The sequence below is a fragment of the Nicotiana attenuata genome, unplaced genomic scaffold (genome assembly GCF_001879085.1).
Source record: "Nicotiana attenuata strain UT unplaced genomic scaffold, NIATTr2, whole genome shotgun sequence".
NCBI classification, from domain to species: Eukaryota; Viridiplantae; Streptophyta; class Magnoliopsida; order Solanales; family Solanaceae; genus Nicotiana; species Nicotiana attenuata.
The window spans coordinates 18,047-27,947 of NW_017677708.1; the positions used below are offsets into that span (position 1 = coordinate 18,047).

Consider the following 9,901-nt stretch of genomic DNA (forward strand, 5'->3'; position numbering starts at 1 on the left):
GACAGAAGGAGTATATAAAAAAAAACTCAAAATTAATTCATTATTAGCTCAAAACCAAAATTGCTATAAATGTATATATGAATATACATTAGGCAATAATCACTTGGGATTATAATTTATAGTTATAACAAACATCTCCACAAAAGTAATTATAAACCTCATGGTTTGTCATGTTGTATATTAAAGATTTATACTATAAATGTTTATTGGTCTACCGTGTTAATTGACGCCAGTGATACCTCGAGGGACAAATAATCAATTACATAAAGAGTGATTTACTCACCAAAAAATAGGCTCAATATCTTTTATATTGTAAATTCAGTCAAAGTCTATCTTCTTTTTCAAATTTTTTCACGAGAATACTTAAAAACCAATGAATTAGAAGATAAATTTCAAACAATGTTTTAGAGTATATGTTTTGTTACACAAACTAGTAAGAATTTTACACACTATTTTATTAAGTGACCTGCAATATAGATAATTCTCTTTAACTGATGGGGTAGCTCAAAATTTAATAAGATAATTAATGCATATATAAACATAATCCAATATATAAATATAGTTATTCCAGATCTAGCTCGATTAAACTAGTCGTATTTCGTTCAGTTTTATGACAATAAATCCACAACTTCTATTGAGGGCATTAAAGGTCGAGAAAAGTATAAAGAGAAGGAAAATATATGAGAAAGCTACAAAGATTGCTTAACTAGTGAAAATAATAAAAATTGTCTACCAGATGTTATGAAGTTCTTTAAACATTTAACTAACTCATTATTCTTGCCATTTAAAATTTTTGCAAAAAAAAGATTTAATAGTCTTAACTCTTAGTAATTATAAAAAGTATCTCTGTAATCCTTTTCTAATTGTAAAAAACAAGTCATATCTTTAATTAACCACTCTATCAACTTGAGACAGTAAGGAAAGACTTAGAAAAAAGTAAAAATGTCTTTTCTTGTTTTTGAAATGTCAAATATTTTAATTTGCTAAAACGATTAATATTATTTTTTTTCTTCATATTTTTGAGGGTGAGATTATCTGCCACTAGGGGTGGCAAAATGGTTAAAAGAAAACAGTTAACCACCCATATTATCCACGAAAAAATGGATTGGATAATGAACTTTTTGAAAACGGGTCAAATATGGATAAGAACCATATTATCCATTTAGAAATGGATAACCAATGAGTAACCAATGGATAACCAATGGGTCTAACTTTTAAATTTGTAAAGCCTCAAATTGGTGGTTCCTCAAGTTAGGGAGGCTAAGTATTTTCCCAAAAGTGATCATATGCAAGAAGTCATGGATAATATGGTTACCCATATTATCCGATAATATGGTTACCCATATTATCCCGGTTAAACTGTTTTTTATCCGTATTAAATATGGGTCGAATCGGATAATTTATCCGTTTTTCATTACCTGTTTCCGACTCGAACCATATTCGACCCGCCCCGCCCGTTTGCGACTCTATCTGCCACATTATTTTAATTCCACATGGTGTGTCTGTGGTCCTTACAGTTGTTCTTGTGTAGTTGAGTAGAAGTTAGGCAACTTTCAGCTACATTTCTATGAGGTCTATAACTACATGAGTAATGACTAGGTGAACTGTGACAACTACCTTTTTAATCTCTGCTACCTAAGTCTAAAGTCTTCCCCACATTTACCTATAGACCCTGTCAACAAGTTATATTAGGACATTAATTTAAATAGAGAATCATTTTCTTAGTCCTGACAAAATCTTGGATGAAACTGATGATCCACTTTGTATTCATCCTCAACTTCAACTATCTTCCAAATTTTTAAAGATTTTTTTATCCTTTTACTTTTCTTGGTTTTGTGAACAAATGATCTTGTTATATATGACATAGATAGAAAATGGTTTTGTTGTTTGTCTTTCATTGTCACTTGAGGAACCATCAAGATTGGTATTACCAAAGTTGATAAAATTTGAGTCTTTGAGGGGAGTTTCTTGCTACAATTTTATTCTTGTTTAATAACCAAAATATACAAATCTTGGCTTACATTTTGACCCTACAAGAAATGTCATAGTACAAATTTTTGTTTCCTCATATCTCTGGTGGGCAATTCACTGTAGCTGGATACCAAAACAGTTAAGAAGCAATCTCTTTAATGTTGGTTTTTCCTTCAATGAATTGTGTGGTTTTGTGAGTCAATATAATTAAAGCTTGTCTGCTCTGTATCTACCTATGCCCACTTTCTTTAATTCCACTTTTGGCCATAACTCCATTTGAAAACTCCGCCAAAATTTGCATAATATAAACACTTTGCTTTTTTACCCTTTTTACTATATAGTGGTATAAAACTAGTGTGTGTTTATCTAGCATTGCAGCAGTTCTTGAATTATCTTGGATCAGCAAAAAAAAAAAAAAAAAAAAAAAAAATTTAATGCAATGTTATTTTTCTTGGTTTCTTGTTTTTCTTTCATACTACTATTTTCTAAGTCTTGGAAGAGTACAATGGGAGATTTCTCAAATATCTGGTTCTGTGAAGATTTTTTGAAGTTTTTGGCTTCATGGTTCAGAAAAGATAGGAATGCTATTAGTTACTTGAATTTGCCTCTAATGAAAAAGAGTGTTGAGTCAAAACTAGAGAATGTTGTGGAGAAGGAAGAGGAGATTTCTTTATTGGATTTGCCTGATTTGACTTTGGAATGTATCTTTGAGAGACTTCCACCAAATGGTCTTTGTAGTATGGCTGCAGTTTGCAGTTATTTGAGAGAAAAATGCAGAAGTGATCATTTGTGGGAGAAACATATGAAGGAAAAACGGGGTGCATTGATAGGATCTGTTGCTTATAGAGAACGGCAATGCTACATTGCTTCAAGAAATAATGATTCCCTCTTGGAAAATTCAAGAAAAAAGAGAGATTTACTTGGGAAATTTTCAGAAATTAGGAAACTTTTATGGAATAGATCAAAAGGAAATGAAGATAACAGCAAGGTTAGAAGTTCTTCAGCAATTATGGATTGGTATCTCTCCCTTGAGTCTGGCAAGTTTTGGTTCTCAGCTCAGGTTTTTAACCGCGAGGTAATTGCAGAAGAGTTTAACTTTTATACACTGATTGCATAAGAACATTTACCAATATCATGTTGTACTAGGTTATATTGTCCCTTCCCTTCTTTTCTCGTCTTTTCTATCTTCTTGACCCAATGGTCTTTCGCAGTGGCAAAACTAGAAATTTCTCCAAAGGTGTTCAAATTTAAAAGAAGTGAAAAAAAATTCTCGACAAAGAGTATTCAATATGTTTTATATACCTCTAAAACGTAATATTTTACCTCTGTACACAGTGTAATTTTTCGATGGGACCACTCTTATAACCATGTGCCCTCGCCACTGGTCTTTCGGAAACAACCTCTCTACTCCTTCGGGTAGGGGTACGGTCTGCGTACACACTATCCACCCCAGACCCCACTTGTGGGATTGTACTGGGTTGTGGTTGTTGTTGTTGTTGTATGTTGTACTAGGTTACCTGCATTATTTTTCAGGTTACTAATTCCAGAAATCATGGGTTGTTGCATGTAGTTTTTACAAACATTTTTCTTTTATTAATATAAAACTTGGTTCTCAGCTCAGGTTTTTAACCGCAAGGTAATTGCAGAAGAGTTTAACTTTTATACACCGATTGCATAAGAACATCTACCAATATCATGTTGTACTAGGTTATATTGTCCCTTCCCTTCTCTTCTCGTCTTTTCTGTCTTCTTGAGCCGAGGGTCTTTCGGAAACCGCCTCTCTACTCCAGGGGTAAGGTTTGCGTACACACTAACCTCCCCAGACCTCACTTGTGGGATTGTACTAGATCGTTGTTGTTGTATGTTGTACTAGGTTACCTGCATTATTTTTCAGGTTACTAATTACACAAATCATGGGTTGTTACCTGTAGTTTTTACAAAAAAAATTCTTTTATTTATATAAAACTTGATTCATTTAGTATCTCTAGAACTAAGTGCTGATAGATGATGCTTTTTCTCTTGTAGGTGCAGAATGGCCATGTTGGTTTTATGCTATCTTGTTATGATGCTGAAGTTAGCTATGATTGTAGCACAAATACCTTCAGAGCAAGGTAAAAATTTTACCCTTGAATGAGGAAGATAGATGAATTCAAGATTTGGTTTTTCTTTTAGTCCTTTAGCCTGACTATGAATGAACTAATTTTGCAGGTATCCGTCACAGGCGAGGCGAATAGTAGAAGAAAACATAGAATGGAATAGGCTAAGAGCACCAACTGTTGATACTCCTCCTTATGTTCTTCATGTATCTGATTGCTTAAGTGATCTGAAACCTGATGAACATTTTGAGATTCAGTGGAGAAAAAGCAAAGAGTTTGCATATGGTGTGTTTTTTGGTCAAATTAAAGGCTAATTGTTATTCCATTAGAATTTAGCACTTTCTTGATTTCATGACTTTGTTTTTAATTTGATTAGCATTGAAATATACTCTAAAAGTTCTGCTGATTGTGCTGCAGGTTGGTGGTATGGAGTTGTTGGACACTTGGAATCTTGTAATGGCAACAAATTGAATTGCCATTGTCATTCCAGTGGTAAGAAATATTGACCTTTCAATCAGTAAATATGTTGTGAGCTCTTATGTTACCAATTGAAAATCATGGTTAAATAACTCTAGCTTAAAGTGTTAGAGAGAGCACGTTTTTAATTACTTAATTATGTCGTCAACCTGTACTGTACGTATGTTGAACGAGAAATTCATGATTACCATTCTCGCGACCAACTTATTCGCAGACACAGTGCTACTGGAGTTCAAACAGTACAGTCCCGGCTCGAGATGGAGGCAAATAGTGATAAACAGAAAGGAATATAGAGAAGTGGGAAATGAAGCAGATGGTTTTTATGGAGGAATCAGAAAGCTTTATAGTGACAAAGAGATTTCATTGTGGAAGAGCCTCTGTCCTAGCAGCACTTTGGAATAGCACACAAAGAGCTCTTTCCATTTTTTCCATTTTTCAGCTATTCTGATTTTTAATAGAATACAGCTTATAGAGAGAGAGAGAGCATAATTAGGCTTTTGAATTTATGCTCGCCTGTGTAGTGGCTAGAGGTTTTCCAAATATATATCTTGTCAGAACATGTATTTTTGTGCATAATGAAATAAAGCTTCTTCCTTCTATCTGTTTTCTACTTGGTCCAAAGGTAGAGAAATACTTTTTTCTTTTTCCTTTGTCTTTTTTCTTCAATAAGGTATGGATATTTGTGTTATAATAATGATTTTAAAGTATTTCAGTAACTTTCATATGATTTTCTTGGGACGAGTACTAGAGTAACCTAGTTGTTTTCCCAGCTTTGTGTTTGAGTTTTTTCTCTTCAATAACAATTAATTAGTGTAATCTCTATGATACTCAGGAGTCTCTGAAACAAGAGATTCTTTAAATCTCACACTGCAAGAAACGTAAATGCAGGGGTGAAATTTAAAAATAGCCAGATTTACAATTGGTCGTTCAAAAATAGCCCAGTTTCAAAAGTAATCGAAATTTAACCACTTTTCATGCAAAGATAAATCTGAGTGAAAACACTGATCAAAACCCCGGAAAATAACAGTATATTATACTGGAGTTCCAGCATACTTATCCTGGAACTCCAGCATAATATGATGGAGTTCCAGCATAAGTACACTAGAACTCCAGCATAATATATTGGAGTTCCAGCAAGTATACCGGTCCAGCATAATATACTGGAGTTTGGAGCACCGATGCTCCAGTCTCCAGTATATTATACTAGAGCCAGCAAAGTATACCGGTGCAGCATAATATGCTGGAGTTCATACACAGGTGCACCGAACTCCAGTATATTATGCTGGATCGGTCTCTGTTGCAGCAAAATAGTGGCTATTTTTCATTGACTTAGTAAACGCTAGCTATTTTTGAATGACCAGTCCGAAAACTAGCTATACCGTGCTATTTTGACTAAATGTAGGTATGATAAATTTAACATTTGTTGATCCGGGCACCACCATTTTCAAGAATTTAACAAAGAATGACTCGAACAATACTTTGCATATTTGCAATTGATTCCACAGAAGTCAATATGATAATTTACAACATGTAGAAACAGGCTATTCTCTCAAGTAGTACCTAACAACTCTGATATTCACAACAAAAATTGAGTGAAAAGTGTAAAGTATAAAATGATCATGCTCAAAAGAATCCAATTAAGCATCTGAGAGCTAACATTCTTCATTGTCTCTTGTATAAACAGGTATTTCCCATTTCTTGGTATTCTTTTTAGGATCATCGCTGAGGCTGAGATCAGTATCATCTTCTTTCATTGTTTTAATAAATGTTTTTGCTCCCATCATAATAAGCCTTTCTATCATGAAGAGCTGGTAATTGTTCTCAATCAATGGATCCAAAATGCTGCTGTAATTTGATGAATAGGCCAGCTTGTACCTGCAAATAGTAACAAAGATTATAGCAGGCAGTGCTAATCATGAAGACGAGAAAAATTAAACCTGCAGCAGTTATGGTATTCCAGGAGTTGATCAAATGCATTTTAACATGCAGCAATGAAACACAAGCTTTTATGATTGATACTTTCTCCTACTACAACCAACACTATTCGTTTAACCAGGAACTTGCTTTTAGTAATCCCTACAAGTTAGCAGATGTTTTCTTTTTAAGTAAAAGTATAGTCTTGTTTTTTTTTTTTTGAAGAAGGTAACAGATTTTATATTAAGTAAAGGTATAGTCTTGTTAGAGATTTATACGCCAATAGAAAATGTAGAGAACTTCTAATGCTACAGAAACTAAGTTTTTTATAATAGTGGACTGAGACACAGGCTAATGAGTTTTAGGAAGACCATAAGAAAATAAGAGTTATATACTTCAAGCGACCAAAAGAAATAGTGCATATTACTCTTGTATTGCGTAATAAAAATCAAGTGGACATGAAGATTAACAAAAGAGTTGGAAGATCACTAACCTCACAGCCAGAGGAGAAAAGAAGCCTGGTGTCCTCTCATTAGAAGCAATAAAAAGGGTTCGCCCATGCCGGACCCATTTTGCTATTCTGCAAAGAATGAACTCTGGACGTGTATCCCTGTCCAAATGAGGGTGCAAACTTCGATCAACCCCAAACCTGTCCTTCCTTGTCTTCAGAACATCACCTCTCCGAACATGCATAGCATCATAATCACCAAGCAGCGCCTTGATCTAAAGAAATGACAGATTCCACCAAACCACAGGAGAGTGTATCTATTAGTAGTTTCAAAACATATGCACTGAGGAGATGGACAATGGCCTTTATGGCAGCAACCTTACACAGCCACTTATGCAACAAATGAAAAGTTAGGCATATTATATAAGGAAGCTAATAAAGAAAAAAAAAATTATAAGTTGCATTTATAGATTTGAACAAATATGATGTTTGATATTGAATCCAATGGACTCAATATATCGAGAAAACAGAGTAGGAGATGTAATAGCAATCTAGTTCTACTGCTATGAGGAAACAGATTGATAAAGGATTTCAATTTCACAAATAGATAATAGAGTGCCAAAATAAATTTAAGTAGTTAAATTGAAAAAGTGAAAAGCGTGCGGTTAACTAACCTTTTCTGCTGCATGCCGTAGTTTTTCCGCAGCCATTGAAGGAAGAAACCAATACGGCAGAAGAATGGAGCTGTGATTTTTCCTATCCTTGCATTCTGCAAACCTGAATGATTACCATTATCAACTATACAGTAACTCTATCAGAATTCAAAAGTAGATCCAATATAAAATTCAGAACAATTTATCCCCTATTACAAGCTCTATTTTTCCAGCAAATGAAAGCTTGCACATGAGTGAGTACTTAAAGTCAAACTGGTTTGTAAAGGGAACAAAAAAAGATAATAACTAATACGACTTTTCAGCTGTTGTGAACTAATCCTTGCATAGCTAATCTTCTTGTCCATTTTCATGAACAAAATAAATAAGGTTTTGCAATCTGGCAAAACAATGGAATTAAATTCATCTATGGATAATTTCTAATACCAAGAGGACACCGTCTTTCCTCTAGACAAGAAAAATAAAGAAGAGAAGAGAAAGTTGAGCAATCCAATAGCTTATCACTTGAAGGGAGGCAACATAGGAAAGAGTAAGTATACCAAGAAAGTGGGCTTGCAGTTCGATTGATAAGCAAAATGTTTGAGTACAAACTTTTTTCTTTGAGATCAGTCCTGCTAACTCCTTCAACGTGGGCAACCCCTCTAGAACCTAATTTCATGCTTGTTGCCAGGACATGATGCCACATTTCGGAGTTGTCCAAAATTACAGGTACAGTGTCAGAGATGAGATCCACATCATACAAAGAATCCATAGCACACGAACTATCTCCCCACCTGCCAATTAGATCCACATAAAGGAAGTATATAAATTACAGGTACAGTGTCAGAGATGAGATCCACATCATACAAAGAATCCACACCTAATTACTGCATAGGGCCATGCATGACTATGGTTATCACACACATACTCTGCAGTTCTATTTTGGTTGGTTACCTTTATTTGAAACCAGAAAATTCCACAAGAGACAATATATTTATTTATTTTTATATTGTTTTAAGAAGTAATAAGAATTAATCAATTTCCTCATACAGCCATAAATACATTTTACATACTGCTGGATGCAACCTAATTAACAAACTCCACCATGCCATAACTACAGAAAATGCACCTTTCCTCAGAAGTGGATGCAAACTAATCAATGAATTGCAACGTGGCTATAAGACAGAATATGCACCTTTCCTCGGAGGTTGAATTGCTGGACCGATGAAGAATCCCTTTCTTATTGTGGATTGGATTGAGACACATCCTTGAAGGCATAACAAATGTTCTGCAAACAGCAGTGGTCTATTCTTAGATAAGAAGAATGTCAAAACTACAAGTGCTCCGACTTTTAAACACAACTTAAAAATGCTGGTGCCATATTGCTGAATGTCTGGTTTGTGGCTGGAACAACACAAACATGGAATTCTGTACACATAAATGTGGTTAACCAAATTTACAGTAATATAATATTAGTTGCTGCATGCATGTCAAGTCTTATGCCCATAATCTTAGCATAAATGATCCTAGGATGACCAAATGAAACGGACCTAGAATTCCCACGCACGCAGAACTCAGTAGTACCATTTTTTGAAGGGATCGAATTTTCTCACCTAAATAAACAGAAAAGAATGGTAGCTAACATATTATGTTGCTGGAAATGTAATCCAAAGATCAGAATCACTTCATACATTGAAACAGCTGATCAATCCAAGATGCAGACTTCATTCTCACAAAACATTCCGAAGTTTCAGTATACTTCTAACAGAGACATTAAATTGACCTTGAATATACGCATTACGCAAGGTAACAAGAACTGAATCTCAGGAAAAAACCACTGCAAATTGCTACAATCATCAAATGCTAAAAAGGGAAGCTAGGTGCACGAAGCATCCCGCATACACACAGAGTACTAGAAGGCCCGCAGCCCAAGGGGTGTGATGCAGTAAGCCTACCTGGGAAGGGTCAGTGGTTGATTCCACGGCCTGAATCCGTGGTCAAACAGAGACTCCCCTTCAACAATCATCAAATGCTATTATTTATTTATTTTCTAATAAGGGAAACAAGCAATCATCAAATCCTATTCTTGTAATTTGCTTCAATCAACAAATGCTATTATTACACCCAGGGGCGGAGCCAGCCCTTCGGCTACAGGTTCGGCCGAACACAGTAGCTTTGGTCCAAACCTTATATTTGTCTTAAAAAATTATTAAATATGCACAAATTGTTAAGTTAGAACCCAGTAACTTAAAAGAATTAAAATTCTGAACCCATAAGCTTCAAATACTAACTCCTGATTACACCAGCCCAGCTCAAAACTGCAGCAAATGTTCCCTAAACTACAA

General features: G+C 34.7%; 2 protein-coding genes across 2 annotated transcripts; one reads left to right on the forward strand and one right to left on the reverse strand.

Moving 5' to 3' along the window:
* Positions 1 to 1,629: 1,629 nt before the first annotated feature.
* LOC109221472 (F-box protein At2g26850-like) lies at positions 1,630 to 5,152 on the forward strand. Its single transcript, XM_019385953.1, has 5 exons — positions 1,630 to 3,046; positions 3,997 to 4,082; positions 4,180 to 4,352; positions 4,485 to 4,559; positions 4,759 to 5,152. Exons 1-5 carry the CDS (start codon positions 2,411 to 2,413, stop codon positions 4,944 to 4,946), a joined length of 1,158 nt encoding a protein of 385 aa, XP_019241498.1. The 5' UTR covers positions 1,630 to 2,410; the 3' UTR covers positions 4,947 to 5,152.
* Positions 5,153 to 6,000: 848 nt separating this feature from the next.
* Positions 6,001 to 8,864, reverse strand: LOC109221471. Its single transcript, XM_019385952.1, has 5 exons — positions 8,752 to 8,864; positions 8,117 to 8,350; positions 7,581 to 7,683; positions 6,952 to 7,181; positions 6,001 to 6,419 (listed from the first exon to the last, which is right to left on the reverse strand). Exons 1-5 carry the CDS (start codon positions 8,832 to 8,834, stop codon positions 6,197 to 6,199), a joined length of 873 nt encoding a protein of 290 aa, XP_019241497.1. The 5' UTR covers positions 8,835 to 8,864; the 3' UTR covers positions 6,001 to 6,196.
* Positions 8,865 to 9,901: the final 1,037 nt, after the last annotated feature.